The sequence below is a fragment of the Doryrhamphus excisus genome, linkage group LG8 (genome assembly GCF_037039965.1).
Source record: "Doryrhamphus excisus strain RoL-2023G ecotype Guam linkage group LG8, RoL_Dexc_Guam_v1.1, whole genome shotgun sequence".
Taxonomy (NCBI): domain Eukaryota; kingdom Metazoa; phylum Chordata; class Actinopteri; order Syngnathiformes; family Syngnathidae; genus Doryrhamphus; species Doryrhamphus excisus.
Window position 1 is genome coordinate 20,466,944 of NC_136364.1, and position 25,620 is coordinate 20,492,563.

Genomic DNA, 25,620 nt, shown 5'->3' on the forward strand with positions numbered 1-25,620 from the left:
CTCACTTTGATGTGAAACTCCATTTTGGTGATGAGCAGTTTGAGGTAGATGCTGCAGAGCTTCCCATAGCCTTCACTCAAGTGACCCTGGAGGGGAGAGAGAGAGGCGGAAAAAGAGGCTGGATCACAGAGAACAAATATAGAGCCAGGGTCAGGGTACAGACAGTATTTCCTCTTCTCGGAAAAGCTTACACCTTAAAAAAAAACAAAAAAACAGGGAATTAAAGAGGACATTTTGACCCAAGGAGACATTTAATTAACATTCAAAGTGTGAGGTACTTCCTCCAGCTGGGCAGAACTACAACCACAGCACTCAAAGTACTCTGTACAACAGGAGATAAACTGGTTTACATTTAAAACATATATATTAGTTGACTATTCAAGTTGATTTTTGACATTTGACAATTTTCAGTGCAATCATATTTTCTACTAAGAGCTTATTTTTTAAAACATACTGTATGTTAATCAACTTTTTCCGACAATTACATACTATACACAACATGCTGGTAAGATACTACTAATCATGATTTTAAATCAGACTGTGATTCATCTTGGAAACTGTTCTTACATTAATACCACCACTTATCATTTGTTTTCAAATTCATCTCACAAAGTCACCATTGGTTGAATGCTCTGATAACCGGCAAGCTAATTAAATGCGTGTACTTTCTTACCCACATCCTGCTCATATCTGTCAAATCAGCCTTATTCCGAATCGAGTCCTTTATCACCTGGAAGGGTGGTAGCAAGCACAGAGGAAATGAGAGAAGGTCAGATGTTTACAAAAATAGAAAGGGTGCTGTATAACTGAATGGTAATCATAGGCATTAATAGTGGTAATGGTAATGGTTTTATTTCATTTGAACGTGCATCAGATTACAATTGAATGCATCACATAATCAAGTTCACAGTTCCAAATGTCCAAAAGGAGTAGGAAGAAGCAAAGCTTATTAAATCCTACCCCTCCATCTGGTACTTTTATAATCAGTAACTGTTACATTTGTTCACTTCCTGCTTTCTATAATACAGTTTAAGTTTTTTTTGTGTTTTTTTTTATTTTTCAAAAAAATATTAATAAATCATACCGTTTAATTTGAATACCTATATATATATATTTTTTTTTTTATTGTGAGGTATAAAAATGGCAAAATGAACACAAATACAAATATAGTCAGTTAGTGACCTGTGTTCAGCAAAGGTAGCTCTCTTTTAAAACACTTGAATCACCATGGCAACTTAGGGTAAACTCCGGAAGGGCGATACGGACCTACTGTATATCACGATATTTTTGGGATGTATCAGCGGAGTCTTGTGTAAAAAGCTGGTCTCAAATTGTTAAGCATATTTATTTATTGGTAATGGTTTTATTTCATTTGAACATGCATCAGATTACAATTGAGTGCATCCCATAATCAGTTCCCATTTCCACATGTCCAAAAGGAGTAGGAAGAAGCAAAGCTTATTAAATCCTACCCCTCCATCTGGTACTTTTACAATCAGTAACTGTTACATTTGTTCACTTCCTGCTTTCTATAATACAGTTTAATTTTTTTTGTTTGTTTTTTTAAATAATGTACCTCGTACATGACCATACAATGACATAATGGGTACCGCAGTAACTGTCAATGTAGTGATATATATAGCACATCATGACTGGTTCAAGACTGAGGTGAACTAGGTGAGGCGTTCAGGAGCACTACATAGATGTGTTACATAAATTTGTAAATTTTTGTTGAAAATAAGTAGAATGTGACAGAACTTTGATGAAGAAAGTGAAAAACACTACTGAATTAAATAAAAAAACATTGTATATATATAGATATATATAACGGAAGTAGCGTCTGTTACAATGGGTTTGTAATAACAAGGTAGGAACTTCTGACACATGTCGCAGGGGGAACGGTTTACGTGAGACACATCACAAAAAGTGTGTGTAATCATCCTTGTATTTATCAAACATCAACCGCTTGTATTGTTTCTTGAATTGGCTCATAGTGAAATGTGGAAATGTGGAAAGTGATGCCGCCGTTACGTACGTTTGGATGTCCGTCTCGCAGGAGCTTGTGGAAGACGTGACAGAACTTCCAGCAGAGCACCGCATTGCTGGAGAGAGGAAGTCGGTTCACCGCTGCCCAGAAAGTATGTGCGCCTTTCTCATGATGAGTGCCCAAAATGCAGGGTGATATAGTCAAGGAACAATTTTCGTCTGTACGGTACTGACCAATGAATACCCTCACATCCTTCAATAGTATAGGAAATTCCGGTATTGCGTTGAGTATATAGATGGGCTCCATGTTGACTCGCCCTGCTGTAATTAAAATAAAAAAACTCCGCTTGACTGCTTTTCCTTCTCTGCCTCAGCGTATACTTTGCATCCCATAGGATTAAATTAGCTCCACAGCAGATGAGGTTACCCTCGGTGTGTTGTGTTCATCTTGCACTAACATAACGTTCACCGGAGATCACATGGGACACTTTGGGAATCACACTTTCACTCCCCCTATGTGTAAACACAGTATGAGGATATTCCTTGCATGCTTCTCTTTGACGGCGACCTCCTGCGTGTTGATGGCCTTATTGATGCTGACAGCCTGCGAGGATGAGGAAAGAAATATACAAATAAATATAGTAAATATAGTAAATATATCAGCAAAATGATAACATCGTTTCATTTCACAACTTCACAAAGTTTCTCCTCCGCGCACACAGAATGAATGTCAGTTACGTCTTACTAGAGGTGATTTGACCTATTTTCTGCCATGTTAGTATTCAAGACAGCAGCTGAGAGGTCTGACTGAGTGCTTCTCTGCATTTGAGTAGCATGGCAGCCTCGATTTACCTGTCTTGATTACGGAGTACAGTTACCATCTAAAACAGGGGTCTCAAACTCAATTTACTTGGGGGCCACTGGAGCTAGGGTCTGGGTGAGACTGGGCCGCATCAGGTTTCCCCTCCCCCAAAAAACAAAAAAATGCATTTATTAAAAACAAAAAAATTTAAAAAAACTTTGCTTTGGTTCCAATTTTTTACAAGAAAAGCTCTGATAAAACATTCCACTGTTCTCAAATATCTTACTTTTTATTTTTCTACACAAAATAAGATGAAAAATAAATAAACTAATCAAGAATAAAGAAAATCAATCAGTAATAAATAAATAAATATAATAATAATAATAATAAAACGGCAAATAATAACTTAAGAAACCACATATAGTTGGTGGGTAGACAAATTATTTTTTTTCAGATTAAAATGAACAAAGCATTATTAGAGCCCTGTAGACATGACAAAACACGACTATAGTCACATTTATACTCTTTTTATTTACAACATATTGCGCAACTGCAGGGTCTTGAGACACATGCTAACTCGCAAACTAGAGAGCTAGCGACCTAAACGGTAGCCTTCAAGTTATTTCCTTTAAACATAAATAGCCAAAAACTTACCACTTCCACACGGATAGGGAGGATAACTATTAACAGTTATTTAACCTTTAACATGAACATTAATCAAACGTAAAAATTTTTTCTGGGTACATGATACCATACAGCATCCATATCAAACTTGCGCGGGCCGCACTAACATTAAACTTTCATATCAAGGCGGCGGCCTCAAACTAGTGTCCTGCGGGCCACATTTGGCCCGCGGGCCGCGTGTTTGGGACCCCTAATCTAAAATGATCAGCACCAATGCCTAAGGGAGAGTTACAGTCTTTACTAAACAACAACTACATATTTTTATTGACAGGCTTTAACCAACAGTCACTAACCAATAGTTAATATCGAGGTTCTGATATCAGCATAATTCACGTATCGGAACATCTGCAGAGATTTACGATCTGTGAGTCACATCTGTTGTTGTCAGCAAACATCATAACTAGAAGAGTATCAGTGATGCGTTCACGGCCACCCAAAACAGTTGAGACAGTGTCTGCATGTGTGGACACAGATCATAATATAATAATCGCTGATTATAGTTATCGGCAGATACGCAAAATTCATGTATTGTGTATATTAGTGCATTTTTAACCACGTCTACAGTGTGCTGGGCTGTGGAGCTGGTCTTGTTGCAATGTTTCACACAACAGGAACAAAAATAAATCATGCATATCATCCTCATGGGAAAACAAGTTTTGCAAAGACTATGTAAAATGTCACGTTGAAAAAAATAAATGCCAAAACAATTTACATAGTGGTTGTTGTATGGCGGTCTGGGTCAGGAGAGCGCAGGAGGCCTGTTTCATAATCACACTTCCCACAGATGTCCTGAGTCCTCTTGTGCCAGTGTGCAAGCGGTCAGAACAGGAAGTAAACCAGAGGGATCATGAGGGGGGGCGGAGTAAGCAACATAGCACAACTTTTGCACCATCTGTTTTTCTTTTATTGATTTTTTTTTTTTTTTTTACACACATGTACAACACCTGCTGTTGTTACTTGTTACATGTGTTGCAATTCTAAATCCATTCTAACCCCCTTTTTTCTACGTTTAAACACCCAGGGACCCAACTCAACTGGTTCCCACAGGAGGATGGCCCAGTTAGTCCACAGGGAGACTTTGTACTTTGGGTTGAATGAGGGAGCCAGCTGCCCCCAGGACTCCTAAAGTTGGCTGAGGAGGTTGACTGGCATCAATGGTCAATTACTTCCTTACATTGAGGACGCACGGTCCAGACTGACAATCGACACATTACAAAAAAAAAAAAAAAAGTGAAAGCATTGATTTAGCCATGGGGATATCTGATTCATTTCTTACATTTCTTTTAATATATTACATTATTTGAAGAGGTAGACCAAACAATTACAGAATTGATTCAAACAATGACTTCCTAAGAGAACATTCCATCTTTTATAACAACATATTTTCAGAATTGAGTGTTTAAAGCAGTGGTCTCAAACACGCGGCCCGCGGGCCAAATGTGGCTCGCAGGACACTACTTTGAGGCCCCCGCCTTGATATGAAAGTTTGATATGGATGTTGTATGGTATCATGTACCCAGAAAAAAATATTACGTTTGATTAATGTTCATGTTAAAGGTTAAATAACTGGTAATAGTTATCCTCCCTATCCGTGTGGAAGTGGTAAGTTTTTGGCTATTTATGTTTAAAGGAAATACCTTGGAAGGCTACCGTTTAGGTCGCTAGCTCTCTAGTTTGCGAGTTAGCATGTGTCTCAAGACCCTGCAGTTGCGCAATATGTTTAGTGACTGCATTCCAAAGAAGGAAGCCTGTCAATAAAATATGTAGTTGTTGTTTAGTAAAGACTGTAACTCTCCCTTAGGCATTGGTGCTGATCATTTTAGATCAGGGGTCTCAAACACGCGGCCCGCGGGCCAAATGTGGCCCGCAGGACACTAGTTTGAGGCCCCCTGCCTTGATATGAAAGTTTAATGTTAGTGCGGCCCGTGCAAGTTTGATATGGATGCTGTATGGTATCATGTACCCAGAAAAAATTATTACGTTTGATTAATGTTCATGTTAAAGGTTAAATAACTGTTAATAGTTATCCTCCCTATCCATGTGGAAGTGGTAAGTTTTGGGCTATTTAAGTTTAATGGAAATAACTTGAAGGCTACCGTTTAGGTCGCTAGCTCTCTAGTTTGCGAGTTAGCATGTGTCTCAAGACCCTGCAGTTGCGCAATATGTTGTAAATAAAAAGAGTATAAATGTGACTATAGTCGTGTTTTGTCATGTCTACAGGGCTCTAATAATGCTTTGTTCATTTTAATCTGAAAAAAAATAATTTGTCTACCCACCAACTATATGTGGTTTCTTAAGTTTTTATTATTTGCCGTTTTATTATTATTAATATATTTATTTATTTATTACTGATTGATTGATTTTCTTTATTCTTGATTTGTTTATTTTTCATCTAGTTTTGTGTAGAAAAATAAAAAGTAAGATATTTGAGAACAGTGGAATGTTTTATCAGAGCTTTTCTTGTAGAAACTTGGAACCAAAGCAAAGTTTATTCATTTTTCTGTTTTTAATAAATGCGTTTTTTTTTTGTTGTTGTTTTTTGGAAAACCTGATGCGGCCCAGTCTCGCCCAGACCCTAGCTCCAGTGGCCCCCCAAGTAAATTGAGTTTGAGACCCCTGGTTTAAAGCATGTTAACTTGGAGCTGGCATGCCTGGTTGGGCATAAGAAAGCAGGTCATTGATATGCTGATGGTAGGCTGGCTGTGCAGAGAAGAAGCATCTTCTGCCTGCTTAATGAAACAACTCACTAGCGGTCTTTCACATAAAAGGCTAATGAATAGTTTGAAGCATTGGAGATGATTTTTTTTTTTAGTTCCAAAAATGTAGAGCACACAGATGCAGCGGCAGAAAAAGCGGTCTAGGACAACAACAGACAAAGAAAGGATGCTGTTTGTTAAGTCATTGTTTAGGTGACCAACAATAAGGTCTTCTGGTGATGTCATTCACCAATCATCTATCCATTTGCTCCACTTATGCTTCACGGGGATCATGACCTCATCCACTCTGACAAAACCCTAGACAGTTTCTGATGTCTGGAGTACTGGGATGCTGGGTTTTTTCTGTTTTCTGGTCTATATCGGTCGACAACAATTGTTCTCAGAGTCGTGTAGATGAGAAGAGCACATAAGTGTAGCGCTTTTTCCATCTGATGGACTTGGAATTCAAACCACGGACAACTGATAACTGACGGACCGCTTATCCTCACAAGGGTCGCGGGGGTGCTGGAGCCTATCCCAGCTGTCTTCCGGCGAGAGGCGGGGTACACCCTGGACTGGTGGCCAGCCAATCACAGGGCACATATAGACAAACAACCATTCACACTCACATTCATACCTATGGACAATTTGGAGTCGCTAATTAACCTAGCATGTTTTTGGAATGTGGGAGGAAACCGGAGTACCCGGAGGAAACCCACGCATGCACGGGGAAAACATGCAAACTCCACACAGAGATGTCCGAGGGTGGAATTGAACCCTGGTCTTAGGCAAAGACACGGTTCTGAAAATGTAGAATTTATTTAACTTATTGATTAAGTTTTAGTTTTATTTAGTTTTCTGAATAATGTTTTATTTTTCAAAGAAAGAACATGCAAACTCCACACAGAGATGGCCCAGGGTGGAATTGAACCCTGGTCTTAGGCAAAGACATAGTCTAATGAAGTTCATTTGGTCTAGCGTTCAAGTGAAATACAGCCGAAAAACAATCTATATATTAATGAAAACCTGTCTCTCTAACACCAAAATGGAATGGTTCTGAAAATGTAGAATTTATTTAACTTATTAAGTTTTAGTTTTATTTAGTTTTCTGAATAATGTTTTTTTTTTAAAGAAAGAACATGCAAACTCCACACAGAGATGGCCGAGGGTGGAATTGAACCCTGGTTTTAGGCAAAGACATAGTCTAATGAAGTTCATTAGGTCTAGCGTTCAAGTGAAATAGAGCCGGAAAACAATCTAAATTAATGAAAACCTGTCTCTCTAACACCAAAATGGAATGGTTCTGAAAATGTAGAATTTATTTAACTGATTTGATTTAGTAATTGATTAAGTTTTACTTTTATTTAGTTTTCTGAATAATGTTTTTTTTTAAAGAAAGAACAACTTGGGTCGTATAAGGCATGCTTGAGTGAATTATAATAGTAATATGTACATTACCACATACTGTATGTTAGTATGCTAGTGTAGATATCTTATCCAACCAACCTCTTATGTAAAATTCTTGATTGACACTCAATAGAGAGAGGATGAAAACAGACAAATTGAGCAAATTTGTCAAATTCTAATTCCTGAATGACGCCTATTTAGACAACATATTCAAGTTATTGTTCATTTATACACACATATGGAAAGTTACATTGTACTAAAAGACGAGTGTAGTTCTACTTCCGAGCTGTACTTTCCACTAATTTAAATCCCAACAAAGGTTGGACGTTTTCATTCACTTGGGTCCATCTTAATACGACAATTCCCACCCTCCCCCCCCCCCCCCCAATCAGCTGTTTTGAGATCTAGCAACTAACGAATAGTGATTCAAAAGGTTGACAAAGTGCTCAGTCACGTTTCCTGTCTTGGCACACCCTGCACTGCCCATTTCCTGCGTCGCCTGTGCTGAAAAATACACTGCTCCACTTCTCCAGCAAAAAAAACCAAAACATAACACCCGCCCGACCTCAAACATTATTCATTTTACATTCACACTTTCTACTATTAGAATGTTAACTATTGTCACAGTTTAACGTCCGAGTTAAATCATTTCTTGATAATAATAATACAGTAAGTGGTCATTTAAGTGGCTCCAACGCCATGTCACTACTCATTTGTTTTTGTTAATTAACGCAAGCTTGGCTTGCCTTTACTACAAGGCTTTTGTGTTTACATTTGGGGAACAAGTATCCTGAAAAGTGAAGAAAAAAATATACCCCAGTTAATCCTTTTTTTAAGGCTGAATGAAGTCTTGCTAGTGAGAGATTTTTCCATTTTGGTTGAACTCCAAATTGTACACCTTTTGTGGCTTCAAGGTACCACGGAATTACACCACCCTTTCCTCCATGTTCCAACATGCACGGCCATTAAAAATTGAAAACCTCATAATACACCTCACGCCACCCATCACAAGTTACAACAGCTACTGAAGGCATCATGAAAGAATTCAAAACATAATTAAATGAAGCACATCAATTCTGAGCTAATGCATATATATATAATTGAAAAGGTCAGTGGCCCTGAACAAGAGTACACTGTGTTGCTTGTGTGACGACCGTTTTACTTGTTGCATCCGACACAAACATCCGCTCTCATAGAACGTCACTCCGCACCTCTTGAAAGGCTGGCACTGAGGAGAGGAAGGTAGTGGAAAAAAAAGTCCACTGTGAATACTTAGCAAACTGAAGGGAACTTGCAAAATCACCAATTCACAGAGGTCGTCGTGAACAGGAGAGCTTGTAATACAGTGATTTTCAAGTACTGTGACGCGGCACACTAGTGTACCTTGAGAAACCGTCAGGTGTGCCGTGAGGAATTATCCAATATCACTTTTTAGAATTAACATTTATTAATCATCATTTGCAAATATTATGTCAATATCCATTATGTCAATAGTATACATGGACCCAAATATTCCAATTGCATTTGGTTTATTTGCTCAAACGGAAACAATTGAACAGAGATGGAATATTCCTTTAACCAATCCGATTGAGGTATCTTGTACCCGCTCAAACGGAAAGTTGTCAGGGTGCCTTCTTCTTCGTGGTGTTTTTCTTCTTCTGTTGTTTATTGGCGGTTGGCAAGCAGCTTTCGTGTGCATTAGCGCCATCTGTGGAACAGAATCTAAACCCTTCTATACGCCGTTCACAAGTCCAGTTTTATTAAAAAAGAAAATATATATCTATATAAAACATGTCCTGAGTTTAATTATAAAATATTAGCAAGATTGAATTTGATCTTTTCCTGTTTAAATTTATCCCGGGTGCGTTCTTTCAGCGCATGCTCAGATATGACGTAACACGCAGATCCAGACGTTCTTCACTTTTAAAAATGGAGGCCAGGAATCGGCACTGGACTAAGCAAAGTTTGTTTTTGATTCAAACTAAATTTCAAGACTGGACAGACGAAAAACTGGCAATACGGAGTTATTCCAATAAGTGAAAGAATAATTTGAGGAAGCCGGTATCACGTGATGTTGCTGTTTATGTTTTACTGGGCATGCCCTATTGACTATTCTGGTTGATTTTCACGCCGCATGTAGACTGATAGGAATATTCCTTTCTATGGATACCACTGTTTCCCGAAAGGTCATTCGGAAAGAGAAAAACTGGTCATGTAAAAACGTGGCTACTGTGGAGTGTCTGTGGTGTAAAGACTGGCATAGCAATGTAATATTGGTCCGTGTGGCAACACCTAGCTTATTGATGCACGTGTGAGGTTGTAGTGACATTTTGTAACATTTTTGGTTAGTGATGTGCCACTAGATTTTTCCGAAGTAAAAAACGTGCCATGGCTCAAAAAAGGTTGAATATCACTGCTGTAATATATACAACACGAACACCCACTACATTGCCACTTAGCTAACATTCCATATATTAAAATGTTGCTTTAGACTTGATCACAAAGCAAGATCATAAAGTCTGCTAGTCAGTCTCCGCTGAATCCACTGTGCATCACTCATCCCGTCCAAATAAGTCTGAGGCACAGTGGAATGAAGACCTCTCTGAAGAGCCCATTAAAAAGACATACAGCTTTATCGCGTTAGAAGTGCATAAGTCACACATGAGGGACAGAGGTGGAAGACAGAAGCTGGTTAAAGACAGATAAACATATGCTGAAGGCTGGACTCGGCCTAATTAAACTCAGACCTACACTCCTGTGGCATTTTTATGAGCCTCTCGTAACGGGATGGCTTTCTGCAGGCTCGTGTGAAGCTTTCGGCTCTGGAGCTCCACTTCTGGGAGGACTGCTGATGTCATGTGGACGCACAATAAAAAGGAACATCTGTGCAGCTCAATGAGGCTGCGAGGGCCACTTTGTCAATGCGCTCCATCACCGATCACATGGAACCATCCATCACACACTCTCTGTGGATGTGGGTGTGTGTTCCTTAAGGAAATGATGGGGATTATCTAGGGACCAGCTACCACACAACAAGCCTCAGACATATTGCAACAACATGAATAAAACTTGGAATTAAATAGTTGAAATGGGGGCCAACAATTATCAGTTTCCTGATAATATCGGACAACTCTACCACTCATTTACCGTATTTTCTGGACTATAAGTCGCACAAGGCCAAAAATGCATAATTATGGTAATGGTTTTATTTCATTTGAACATGCATCAGATTACAATTGAGTGCATCCCATAATCAGTTCACAGTTCCACATGTCCAAAAGGAGTAGGAAGAAGCAAAGCTTATTAAATCCTACCCCTCCATCTGGTACTTTTACAATCAGTAACTGTTACATTTGTTCACTTCCTGCTTTCCATAATACAATTATACAGTTTTTTTTTGTTTTTTTTAATAATGTACCTCGTATTGTTTCTTGAATTGGCTCATCGTTGTGCATTGTTTGAGGGTCTTACTCAATCCATTCCATAGTTTGATTCCGCATACTGAAATGCTATGGCTTTTTAACGTAGTCCCAGCATATAAGTGTTTCAAATGTTAATAATACAGTTTTTTTTTAATTTTTTAATTTTTTGTCCCGTACCGAATTAGGTAGCAAAAACATACATAAGTCGCACTTTTTGCGGGTAATTAATTTTACAAACTACTTGACCAAAACAGACATTACATCATCTCGGAAGGCAAGTTCTAACAATAAAAGAATAGAGAACAGGCTGAATAGGTGTAAGATATGCTAACACAATGGTTATTCAGCTACATGAAAAATAAACATAAACAGAAAAGGTGTCCAGTGTTTATGTAACAAACACTTTTTTCCATTTATAAGTCGCTCTGGAGTATAAGTCGCAGGAACAGCCAACCCTTGAAAAAAAGTGCGACTTACAGTCCGGAAAATACGGTATGTTGAGTTGTAGTTATGAAAAGACTTATGTCAAATAGATTGCAGTAGATGTTTATGGTAAAAGAACGCCAGCTCCTGTGATGCTAAGAGAGTACGCTCACAGGAAATAGATGCTTCTATCACATATTTTGAAAGAAGTCTTACGCAGAGATTATGTTTTGATCTGACAAATCTTAATTAGCTTTGATCAAATCAGGATTACTACAGTTTCTGTTTGGACATTAAAAATGTGGGCAGTAGTACAACTCTGATGGAACAAAAAAAAAAGCCACACACCAAAACGGAGTGACGCTGTTGGTAGGTTTATAGCGTGTGTAAAGCACTTAAACATGTGCCATTGAACATATTACATGTGTGATCGTTCACAGTAGCGATGCCATCCTTCACTGTGTTATTGTCTTCTGGTTGCCCTGTTCTTGTAAGACAGCTTTTCTTTAAACAATTTAATCTTGTCGTCAAAAACGAGGTCTATACATGCTACTATCTAAAAACAACTTGCATCTATAGACTTGTTTTCATGTCACAGTATCTCCAGACAAGCTCAACAGCCAAAACATAGCGATAAACACAATAAACGGCCTTGGGGAGAAAAGTTGCACAATAAATTTGACTTTCCATCAAAACATTTAGACCATGTGTACCCCAGCACACGTCACACAATTCCACATCCGAGGATTTACTACTTGTGGTTCTCAGAGAAGCAAATAAAGCACTTTTATGTCAAATTGACCTAACACTGATCTATAAGATTCTCTCAGTCCTCCCCCACTCCTTAAAAGTGTACATCCCGCTTGTTCTTTCAGTGAAAGGCTGGTCTTGTTTCTTAAATGCACCTGCCCCGGCATATCGGGAACACCGGGTCGCTTGTCTCCATCACGCTATTCACTGAATCGCTTTTTAAAAAACTATTATTTATATGTGAAGTAAAGTAGTTGTGTGCACAAGCACACATGTTACTATATTAGTCCATATTAGTCATTTAAGACATTGGGATGTAATAACATGTTACCCCTCCATGGTTTGTCTCAAAAAATCCAAATTACAGTGAATCTTTCTTTAACATGTTAATAATTGTATCACTATGTTCTCCATTTTCTCTTTTGTAGTAAATTCACTTGTTTCCTTCTCCTTAGATGTAAAAATTTTTACAAGACTTTTCCCCCAAAACAAACCAAAAACTCGTATTTGTCAAGATGCCCTAACATGCCACACACCATTGAACACACCACCGTCCCCTTTTTCTCCCCCACAAGCAAAAACACAAACTTCCCATTTCGCAGCCAGAGACAACAAGTCGCTGCTTGCATTGAGAATACCTTCTAGCACACCACCCCCACCCCTCTTAAAAACACGGATGCAATGGAATCACCTATGCTTGAACACTTACAATTTTACTGAGATCCATGGTCCTTTTCCTTCGCTACAACGTTGACGCGAAGATCCGCTGGTTTGATCCAAAGCGAGGCGCTGAGGAACAAATGTGTTTCAGGAGAAGAAGGGGGAGGTGGAGCGGGCCGTTAGCTCAACATGTGTCCCGATTTGGTATTAAAATGCATCCCTTACCCCACTTCCTTCCTTTTTTCCCCCCCTTTCCTTTAGCGCTCTACGTGCTTCCTCCACGACTGGGACCGCCACGCAGCATGCGACCGACCGCCGAGGAGCGAAGGTGTCCGGGACTAAGAGCGGCGAGGACGAGCGCCGCTAAAAAAAAAAAAAAAAAAAAAACACTCGCACATCCCGACCGCTAGTGAACGTCTCAGCGCGGGTGTCTTTAAGTTTGCGGATATCCTCATTGAACACAATTACAACATGGATGGATGACGGTGCTCAAACCGGGATTCGAAACCCGTCAGGGGTCCTGCAAAAAGAGTGTGGGGGGTAAAAAAAAAACACTTTTCCCTTTCTAAACGAGGCTCCCAGCAACACAATGATAAAACTACCAGAGATACACAACTAAAACACACGTCCCATGCATTAACTCTTCACCCTCACACAAACACGCCGTCCTAAAAATGTGACCTCCAGAAGGCAGCTGTAACAATATCTATGTGGAAGCATGCAGGAATGTTTTACGCTGCAGCCTGAACTATGTCTGAAATGTGAAGGCCGGCAGAGTTGTCATTTGTTGTCTGGCTGCTCGATTGTTGTGGTTGGAAGTTGGGGGTCAGCGGGTAGATACACATGTCTGGTTTTGGTACCACTGTTCTTTTTTCAAAACAACAATATATTAATAAATCATGCAGTTTTAATTGAATGCCTATGCATACGTATGTTAGCTAATGTTATATATATATATATATATATACAGTAAAGTCTTGTTATATCGATATCGGTTAAAACGAATTACTACTTATTACGATACTATTTTCATTTCCCGGCAAATTTCTAGTCTTTTATGATATAATTAGCCCCGTTAGTACGATACACGGTTATTATGATAATCCGGTTACTAGGATGCCCTTTTCATCTCCCGCCAGCCAATTTGGTCTGCTTATATCGATACAAAAGCAGCTTAAATCAATCTTTGCTTAAGGATTTCAATACCAAAAAAGAACACGGCGAACGGCTGCTTCCAGTCAACTTTATTTTTCACACTTCCACCACCAGAGTGCAACACACACAGCGGAAAACACCCGTCCCTCGCGCCTACCCCTCCGGGTGGCAACACCTAGTTCCGGGGTGAATTATGTTCTGGGGTGAATTATGTCCCGGTAACCGGTAATCACTACAGCGTAAGTTTATTTTTATTTACTGTAGTACAAAATTTATTGTAGTACAAAAGCATGCTAGATACGCAATCCATGAACTCAAGGAGAAAATTACATGCCATATCAAAGATCCGCCCACTTTTAATGCAGTTTGGCGCAGGATCGGATATATGGATAGTCCGGTTATATCGGTATTTTTTCCGACTCCCGAGAATATCGATATAACAAGACTTTACTGTATGTATTTATTGTGAGGTATAAAAATAATAATAGGCGGCACAGTGGTCTAGTGGTTAGCGCGCAGACCTCACAGCTAGGAGACCAAGGTTCAATTCCACCCTCGGGCATCTCTGTGTGGAGTTTGCATGTTCTCCCCGTGCATGCATGGGTTTTCTCCGGGTACTCCGGTTTTCTCCGGGTACTCCGGTTTCCTCCCACATTCCAAAAACATGCTAGGTTAATTAGCGACTCCAAATTGTCCATAGGTATGAATGTGAGTGTGAATGGTTGTTTGTCTATATGTGCCCTGTGATTGGTTGGCCACCAGTCCAGGGTGTACCCCGCCTCTCGCCCGAAGACAGCTGGGATAGGCTCCAGCACCCCCACGACCCTCGTGAGGAAAAAGCGGCAGAAAATGAATGAATAATAATAATAATAATAATACATTTTAAGACACTTTACAGAAGAATTGAGTTGAATAAAAACAAGTAAACAGAGTAGAAGAGACACCAAAATACAACATTCATTCGTTAATACACAGTTAAAACATGAGTACAAGCGGGGGCGGGGCACAGCAGTCAGGTATAAAAAGTAAGATATTAAAAACAGATTTAAAGAGGTGGGTTTTTAGTTGTTTTTTTAAACTGGGAAGGTCAGGGCAAGCATGGAGTGAATGGGGCAAAGAGTTCCAGAGGGTGGGGGCAGTGATAAGGATCCGATACCCCAGGTTCAGAGCTTGGTCTTACAGGGGAGTGCCAGGAGGTTGGAGTCTGATGAGCGAAGGGGACGTGGGGGATTGTGTGGATGGAGCAGGTCTGTGAGATATGGGGGGGGGGGGGGGGGGGTCAGATCGTGGAGGGCTTTGTAGGTTATGAGAAAAATTTTGAAAAAGACATGAAAAATCGTTGGTGGAGTATTCTACAAAACAAATTTAGTCTATGAGCGACCTGTGTTCAGCAAAGGTAGCTCTCTTTTAAAGCAGTTGTGTCACCATGGCAACTTGGGGTAAACTCCGGAAGGGCGATACGGACCTACTGTATATCACGATATTTTTGAGATGTATCAGCGGAGTCTTGTGTGAAAAGCTTGTCTCAATTTGTCAAGCACATTTATTTATTGGTAACAAAGTGGCTAACTTTTCTAATGTTCTATGTTCCTTGTGTGTATTTACGGCTAAGATGAGCAACATTCAAAAATAAACATTCTTCTCATATTTTTTCATTCAGAAACTGCATGTCACACACAAGTTTTATCTCTTAAATGACTAATGTATTCTTATTATGTCTACTATATTGGGTAGTACTGTAATATAAAGGGGACCATAGGGGTGCTAGTTTATGTCTTGAGGGCTCTAATGATACAAACTGTATTTAGACGGTAATACGAGCCCACTGTGGTGTAGTGGTTAGCGTTCTAGACTTTGGAGCCGATACCTCAGGTTCGAATCTCCACTAGTAAGCACCATCGGTATTCGTCAGGAAGGGCTCAAGCCAAAAATCAGTATGGTGGTGAGGAAAAAGCCCAAAGAAACAAATGAACATTTAGAAGGTCATACACGGGTTCTCTATGCTCTAACTATGAAAAAGATTTGGTTTATATACAAGTAATAATACTTTGTCTGGACTCAATTAGTTACTATACTGCACAGTGTACTGGCATTAAACATCTCTAATGGTGATGGGAATCTAACCTGCGCCCTCTGCAGGTTGGGCAGCAGCGTGTACATTACGGCACCAATATTTTTAAATTAGTTAGAAATACATTTGTTGATGTATTTGCCTACGATATTTGTCCTGTGTTTTATTCTGACTATATCATGATCACCATATTACATGCAAAATCATACAATCATTTTTCAAGTAAAAAGCATCTCTATTGGAAATACTGGTTCTGTATTTACTTGGTATGGGATCAATACTAACATGTAAAGTACTGTCCAGTTGGAAGACTACGTATCCTTCAAGGGTGAAAAAGACCATGAACAGCATGAGAGCAAGTCTAGGTGACTGATGCCCCCAACTGGATTGTTTAAGATCATCAACTGTGAAAAACTGGTGTGTCAAAATCCTTTTACCAGATAAACCAGTACATGCCTTCTGAATGCCAGCACTCGCGTGCAGAAAATCAAATGCATTCAATATATTTGTATGTCCTGCTGAATGAATGAATTAATTTGACTGTCAGGATGGAAGATTATATGCCCAAACTCACCAAGGGGGTGATCAGACATTTACAAAAAAGTATCAGAAAGGCTGCATGTATTTTACACACAAATACAAAGTAAGCACTCAAATATTTGTCAGCTTATTAATAAATAAACACAATATCAAATAAGTCCAAGAAGTATCCGAATTTTTATTGTCCTTTTTTGAGGGCTTAATAAGCAAACACTATTCATAAAAACAAAAAACAAACAAAAAAAACCCTTAAACCGTATAACGGAAAGCAGGAAGTGAACAAATTACTGATTGTGAACAGTTACTGATTGTAAAAGTACCAGATGGAGGGGTAGGATTTAATAAGCTTTGCTTCTTCCTACTCCTTTTGGACATGTGGAACTGTGAACTGATTATGGGATGCATTCAATTGTAATCTGATGTATGTTGAAATAAAACCATAACCATTACTATTAAGGGTGGCACGGCGGACTAGTGGTTAGCGCGCAGACCTCACAGCTAGGAGACCAGGGTTCAATTCCCACCCTCGGCCATCTCTGTGTGGAGTTTGCATGTTCTCCCCGTGCACGCGTGGGTTTTCTCCGGGTACTCCGGTTTCCTCCCACATTCCAAAAACATGCTAGGTTAATTAGCGACTCCAAATTGTCCATAGGTATGAATGTGAGTGTGAATGGTTGTTTGTCTATATGTGCCCTGTGATTGTTTTTTCTCGCCCGAAGACAGCTGGGATAGGCTCCAGCACCCCCCGCGACCCTCGTGAGGAAAAAGCGGTAGAAAATGAATGAATGAACCATTACTATTAACATTAAAAACAACAACAAAAGAGTCTGTGTCTCACCGGCTATGAACCCCACCACATTTTCTGGAATATTCTTCTATTTATCTCACTGACATTAGTGACAATAATGTTTTTTCAAACTTCAATCATCCAATCCGCTAAACCAATGGCAAGGAAGATTTGTAAACAATTTTTATGGGCATAACCCAATACTCAGCTCTGCTGCCAATTCCACAAACGCATGAACCTTACAAATGGGGCAGCATTAAAAAGGCTTTCATACGGTGTATGATTTATTGTCAAAAAGCGGTATTACAACAAAAAAAATCATTAACCATACACAAATTTCCACCGCTTAGTTATGGGGTTATTATCCAAATTATCAGTGCATTTCAACTATAGTGTATAAAAACAAACAGATTACAGATCAGATTACAATTGAGTGCATCCCATAATCAGTTCACAGTTCCACATGTCCAAAAGGAGTAGGAAGAAGCAAAGCTTATTAAATCCTACCCCTCCATCTGGTACTTTTACAATCAGTAACTGTTACATTTGTTCACTTCCTGCTTTCTTAATGTTATTTAAAATTTTTTTTACATTATTTAAAAAAAATTTTTTTTTTAATTTTTTTTTTTGTCACGTACCAAAGTACGAGGTGATATGAGCATCCAATGACATAATGGGTACCATAGCAACTGTCAATGGAGTGATATATATAGCACATCATGACCTCTTCATCCTTGTGTTTAGCAAACATTAACTGCTTGTATTGTTTCTTGAATTAAATAACAATACAGTAAGCTGAGTTTTAAAAATGGTATAACAAACTGAAAAGGTGGCTTCAGAATAAAAAAGGTGCATTGGCAAGACAGCCTGTGTTAGAATGAGAATAGACTCTGTGAATTGGGGTTAAAGTCCTCGGGTGTTTCATTTGTCAGATAAACTGTCCCATAATCTGACACTATCTGTGTCTATCTGCTAATAGAGACTCAGTTTGCATGCGTGGCACCTAAACTTAGATATTTTGGTTAATTGTTGAAAGCATTTCTTGTCATCCGGCTTGTCATTAATAATCTTGGGGGTAAAAACTAATTTATCTGACAGTGGGAACGCAACCCATGCTGGCCAATATTGTTATGTATGCAAAACTAGTGTTCAAAGTTCAACTGACAACATTGGCACCACATTGCTGATGTTTTATTGGCACAACTAACTTAACTTAATGTATTTTTCCCCCTCTCTTTCTCTCACCAATATAGCACAATTACATAACTACTGTGTACTACTATTGTATTACTACTCTTTCTTTTTCATATTCAACTTGATTTCTGTCAGTATACATTCCACGTTTCATCCTGTGACAAATCAAATGATAATGCACAACCCTCTCTTCTTCCTGTTAACCGTCCTATGTCTAGTATGTATTGTTTTATAACTATATAGTATTATAGTACTATAGTATTTACGCAGCAAATAACGGCAAATAATAAAAACTTAAGAAACCACATATAGTTGGTGGGTAGACAAATTATTTTTTTCAGATTAAAATGAACAAAAGCATTATTAGAGCCCTGTAGACATGACAAAACACGACTATAGTCACATTTATACTCTTTTTATTTACAACATATTGCGCAACTGCAGGGTCTTGAGACACATGCTAACTCGCAAACTAGAGAGCTAGCGACCTAAACGGTAGCCTTCAAGTTATTCCCTTTCAACTTAAATAGGCAAAAACTTACCACTTCCACACGGATAGGGAGGATAACTATTAACAGTTATTTAACCTTTAACATGAACATTAATCAAACATAATAATTTTTTCTGGGTACATGATACCATACAGCATCGATATCAAACTTGCGTGGGCCGCACTAACATTAAACTTTCATATCAAGGCGGGGGCCTCAAACTAGTGCCACGTGTTTGAGACCCCTGGTTTAGAGGCTGTTATTTCTGCAAAAGGAGGATTTACTAAATATTGATGTAATTTTTCTGTTGGGATGCCCAAATTTATGCACCTGCCTACTTTTGTTTAAGTATCTTGAAATTCTTGAAAATGATCAGTGGTGCCCAAATGTTTCCATACGACTGTATATTTACCACAAAGCTGATGATACCATTTTAAGATCGATGCCACTTGCAACAAAAGCACAAAGTCCTCAAAACCCCCTCAATCATCTCTCTAGCTGTTTGCATTGCAGTCAAGCACAGAAGAAAAGTCCAAAACATTCTGCAAGTCAAAGCCATTGTTAACGTACTACCAGCGAAACGCCGGTACACTTTGTTGCATGATCTGACCTGTCACTTATATCCGGTGTTTGTATTCTCTGTCCAGTCTGTGCAACGACACCACAATCACCCGCCTGCTGGTTCTGCTGCCTCAGTAATTTTAGTCTTTGTTCTTTCATGCCTGCTTCCTGCATGTACTATGTATATGGATAATCATCTATAACGCCACCATATTTTGATTTGCAGGATGTAAAAAAAGAAGTGAGGTAGATGCCAGACAATGGGACTTAATCAGGAGGGAGACGGAGGACAAACAAGGAAGAAATATGAATACGTACTATCCGGTAAATATGCTAGTTGATCCTATGCTCCTACACCAAAGTGCAGCCCCAGTTCGAAATTCAGTCCAAACAGTACAAGAAAGGGTACATACCAAAACATAGCGTATATCCATCCACTTATAGGAGCAAATATATGGTAATGGTAATGGTTTTATTTTATTTGAACATGCATCAGATTACAATTGAGTGCATCCCATAATCAGTTCACAGTTCCACATGTCCAAAAGGAGTAGGAAGAAGCAAAGCTTATTAAATCCTACCCCTCCATCTGGTACTTTTACAATCAGTAACTGTTACATTTGTTCACTTCCTGCTTTCCATAATTTTTTTTTTGAATTTTTTGAATTTTTTTTTTTTTTTGAATTTTTTTGAATTTTGAATTTTTTAATTTTTTGTCCCGTACCAAAGTACGAGGTGATATGAGCATCCAAGGACATAATGGGTACCATAGTAAGTGTCAATATAGTGATATATATAGCACATCATGACTGGTTCAAGACTAGATTGTTTCTTGAATTGGCTCATCGTTGTGCATTGTTTGAGGGTCTTACTCAATCCATTCCATAGTTTGATTCCACATACTGAAATGCTATGGCTTTTTAACGTAGTCTTCCCTGAGATCATATTTCTCCTCTCTTGTAGAGAAGTATTGGATGATGCTAATTGGTTATTTTTAGCCTTATGCATTATTTTAGCTGTTTGAAGATGAACTATATCAGCAAGTTGAAGTATTTGTGATTTTAGAAATAAGGAGTTAGTATGTTCTCTGTAGGCGGCATTATGAATTACCCTTACTGACCTTTTTTTGCAGTACATTTAGCGAGTGAAGATTGCTTTTATAGTTATTAGCCCATATTTCCACACAATAATTAAGATATGGTAGAACCAGAGAGCAATAAAGAGTGTAGAGTGATTTCTGATTGAGAACAAATTTTGCGTTGTTCAATACTGAAATGCTACGACTTTTTAACATAGTCCTAGCATAGAAGTGTTTCAAATGTAGTTCTTCCCTGAGATCATATTTCTCCTCTCTTGTAGAGAAGTATTGGATGACATTTTTGGCTAATTGGTTTATGCATTATTTTAGATGTTTGGAAATTAATTATATCATAACTATATAACTCTGAACAAAATAAGGGAGGCTGGCAGTCGAATTTTAAGGCCTTAATTTTGCAACACAATGTGTTGTCAGTCAGCGGCACAAACTGCATACCCCAGCTGCGGAACTGGTGCCCCAGAAGCCTCCCACAAGCTCTAATTATGGTGCATATCTATCCAGAGATTACTGCCTCGACTAACTCCCAAATAAAAAAAAATATCCTGTGGAGCAGTTGCAATCTAGGAGTACACAGACATCTCCAACATTGAGCTGAACCGTGCGCCTATTTACGGGTTGTTTTTCTTCTCGTAGAAAGACAGAACATGAACATATTGTCATAAAAAAACACATTTCAGGTTAAATTCCAAACTCTAAAAGCTAAATTAAAGGGTCAGTTGCTGTGATGAGACTAAACAGGTCATTACAATCAAGCAATGTGTGCTACTTGACTGCCGTCTTCCTCTTCCATTCTTATTATATCCCATGTGGACGCTGTGACAGAGCGGATTTGCAACACTCCCTTGCTGTTTACTCAGCACAGTGGCGTGACAGGATGATACATATATGCTTTAAACCACAGGAAGGAAGCAAATCTTACCGTCATGTGTCCAAGGTCATGAATCTGACATTAACACAAATAATATAAACTGTGAAAAATGTCACATAATAATTAACATTCACCGATTTCAACTTGGAAACTACAAATTATTAGCCAAGCGGCTGATTGACAACCGGATGACCAATAACGACAATGCCAATCCCAGTGTGGGTTTGCACTGCACACTGACAATGCTTTTGTATTTAAATTGACAGACACAAAGGACTATTGTTCGCCTTTCGGCACACAAATCGTGTCAACCACAGTCCAAATCCCTGTGACTCCAATCCACAGAATACGATACTCTATAGCACATATGTCAATAAAGGGCCGAGATGCTGCAGGTTTTCTCGAACAGGTGATTTAATTGATGAGCTCCTTGTATTGAAGGAGCGCAGAATCCATGTTATGAGTTTATAAAAGTTGAATCTTTATAAACACAACGTTTCCGCTGATTGCGAGGCAAGGCAGTGATCTTAAAAACACAGGAGATTTGCTTCACAATAAAAAGAGGTAAAACCAACAGATTGAGGCGGCTTTAGAACAAAACAGATGAGATGAGATTATCTCTTGTTGATCCCCCGCCAAGTAAAAAGCAGATTTATTGATTCCTTGCACTCCCTGCCTCAGCTCAACAGTCAAACATCAACTAAGTTGCACACACGTTCATAACAAATACAGAGGCAGAACATCATAATTACTTATTAAAAATCAATCATAAGGATGATCAAATTTATGATTGTAAATGCTGATTATTGCTTTTTTTAATTATTTTTACATATTTCCAGACAATGTGACGTGAGAGCTTGACAGTGACCTAGTGACCATGCATGGCTTGGAACACATAAAGCCACGCATGCGTCATTCCCTCTTTCTAATCCACGATGCTGTCTTGCGTGGGAGAAGCGTGTGTCAGTGGTGGTGGTGGTGGTGGTGGGGTGGGGGGGGGGGGTCAACCGCATGAGAACTGACCACATGCAGGCTGGTCACATAGCTGGTGTTCACATTCGCTTAGTAATGTCTAGGTCTATCAGAGCAGTTTGGCCACCTTGGTTCATTTGACCTACTTAACCCCCCCTTCTCTCCTCTCTGTGGAGAAGTGGGGGACCGGGACCACCAAGCAGCAGGATCCAAATCACAAAAGTGACCTGGCATGCTCGCTAGAAGTGTACTTCACAATAGTACATTTAGTCTCCGTGTATTTGTCTTTATGGTAATCCAGGACTGAGTTGGCGTGGGTCCTGGTATAGTGAGGGTGGGAAGTCACAAACAAAGCTCCTGTCTAGTTTCTACCCAGCTGGTAGGCTAAACAGCACAATTATCTGAATTCAAAAGGCCACTGACCTACATCTCAACAGCTCTTTTGTTGTAGGGACTCATTGGTATCTGCTGATCACACACATTGACTTACAGTGAACGCACCACTGACGTGATTAGTAAGCAATGTAATGCAATGTGTCACATTAAAACATGGCATCATTCTCATATAGGTTCTCTCCCACTTCAGGGACGTCTGTTTTGCCATGTATGACTGTCACTCCCCACATTCCCCCACCTGAAAAAAGCAAATATACCACTGGTTTGCTACACACCTGTCCTCTCTCAAAGTTTTCCTTCTCCAGCTCCAGGCTGTTGGCCCCTCCGGTGCGTCGAATCACTTTGGGGATGGCGTTGGGTACTTGCTGCATGGAGCTTTTTACGCGATCCATCGTCTCAGCCTGACAAATAAGCCAAAGGAAAAAATGTCTGTTGGAAAAGTATAGTGTTAAAAAAACATAAAGGCTACATTAACTATGGCGGGGAGCTGCCCATGCTGTGTTGGACTCGCCGTCCTGTTCAGCCGACCATTTAGCCTCTGTAAATAACACCCCAGTCAATGACAGCAGCAGTCTCCAAAAGCCCTGTAATCAAGCCAAGCCGTGATATACTACTTCCGCTGTGGGTTTTTCAAAATAAAACTCGCCACCCATATTGCTGCGTTTACTGGATTACAGTCATCGGCTTCTACAGCGTAAAGCAAATACGTAACACGCATTGCGTAATATATACCACTTGTTGATAATCAAGAAAATAACACTGTTCTTTTTCGTGGTTGTAATTGCTATTTTTCATAATTTTATTTCGTACTTACAGCTGTTAAATCGGAAGTATTTTATGGACCCAATTTCAAACAACTTAACCCCCCCAAAAAAACAACACATGCTTATTTTATGATGCCTGCAGCGACGCCTCTCAAAACTCTTCGAGGGTAAAACCTCATGTTTTTAAGTTACAGCTGTACTCAAAGCCATGGCAGGAGTGTCCATTCAATAGGTTTGTAGGTATTCTTCTACAGCAAGCGAACAAAACAGCTCTTATAGACGGCAGTTTCAAGCGAACCACTGGGGCCGCCTCTTTGAAGTGAACGAGCCGTCGTTTTCCTTGACTTTCAAGGCGTACGTGATTGGCCAAAAACGGAACGGTTCCATGTTGAGCATAATAAACATTTGATATAATTCTATTTTTACATTAGAAACTCATATTACACTTACTTTAGTGAATAATCAATTCAAGCAACAAAAAAATCTGAGGAGCCAAACAAATCAGTTCTTTAAAAAAAGCTGAAATTCCCATCACCAGTGTGAGCAGTGCTAGCTGTGCTAGCTAGCCAACACTTGCCGACCACACAGGATAGTTTGACCGATTTGTCGATATTTAATGTACACGTGCTCTCCAAAAATCACTGCTCATTTGACTGACTCGAGTAGTTTATTCCAAACATCATGTTTACACTTGCACAATTCAACATGTCCAAAAAAGGAGTAGGACGCTTAGAAGTTTGTTCTGGAGTTGCAACTAATTAATTTCTTAGTCGATTAATCTGAATCTTGTTTTGATTAATCGAGTAATCAGTTAAGCCAAGGCTCTTCAACTTGCCTGTTGCGGCTCCCTTTGCCGCGATGTACTCGCAATGTCTCATATTTTAATCGCAAAATGCAACCATTTAGTTGCAGTCTGGAGCCCTGATGTGTGAACTCTATGCTGGGCTTTTCAAGTCAAAGTTGGCGACATTTTGTTTTCAGTTTACACAAATACAGGAACCACTCGAAAAGGCATATATAGTTTGGTGTTTATATTATTTCAGTGTTGTTAGTTGAAAAAGCTTACAACTTTTAAAAGTTTATATGCTATGTCGTGTTTTGCAGCTCCAGACTGTTTGTCATGACTGCAAGAGGAAGCGAAATGGCTCTTTTCATGGTAAAGGTTGCCGACCCCTGGGTTTGGCCCAAATCATTATGAGCCAAACACAGCTAGGGGTTGGGTCCAAATCAAAAAGGAGGCAAAATGTTGATCACTGTTCTCCAAAGTCGAAGCTGATGTGTGTTAATGTCTTATTTTGCCTCGAACACAAAGATAATAGGTCTATTTTCATGGATGACATAGGAAATTAAAAAATATTCACATTTGAGAGATAACAACAAGGACTAAATTAAGACTATATCAATGAGTAAAAATCTAATATAATGACTAAATAAATACAGAATATGCAAAATCAGTAAACAACATTGATATGCTTGTATATGCAACAAAGTAAAACCTATAGTACACTGTACTCTGTTTTTAGGACATTTTTAAGTTCTGATTTAAACCTTTAGTTTCTGAGGAGGACATGTTTCCACACCATGGCTCAAGACCACCCTCAGCTGGTCAAATAGTGGAATCAAAAATACAATCAGAGTCAAAACTGGCTATTTGCAACTTTACAAAAAGTAAGACAACAAAAATATATATATATTTGACATATATATATATTATATATTGTGCATTACAACAAATTGCACTCAGTCACAGTAACAGTGCTATACAGCCGCTATACCCGGGTGTGTCACATCGTATTCACTGAGCTAAGTTTTTCCACATATTGTGACAGCATTATTCCACAATAGAAGAAATATTTTTTTCTCCCCACACAACCCCTTAAAAACACCCTGAA

At 39.1% G+C, this 25,620-nt stretch overlaps 1 protein-coding gene across 4 annotated transcripts in view; it reads right to left on the reverse strand.

The window, feature by feature from the left end:
• Positions 1-25,620, reverse strand: part of hip1 (huntingtin interacting protein 1) — a 53,683-nt gene that overhangs the window by 24,976 nt on the left and 3,087 nt on the right. For 2 of the 4 annotated variants that reach the window (XM_058080899.2, XM_078792999.1), the window contains exons 2-6: positions 23,240-23,365; positions 2,527-2,590; positions 2,036-2,178; positions 674-730; positions 6-86 (exon numbers count right to left, since the gene is read on the reverse strand). In XM_058080899.2, coding sequence (XP_057936882.2) covers positions 6-86; positions 674-730; positions 2,036-2,178; positions 2,527-2,590; positions 23,240-23,365 — 471 coding nt within the window. Of the gene's footprint in view, positions 1-5; positions 87-673; positions 731-2,035; positions 2,179-2,526; positions 2,591-12,879; positions 13,354-23,239; positions 23,366-25,620 lie in introns of those variants that run through there. The other 2 variants (XM_078793001.1, XM_078793000.1) reach the window with 2 other exon arrangements.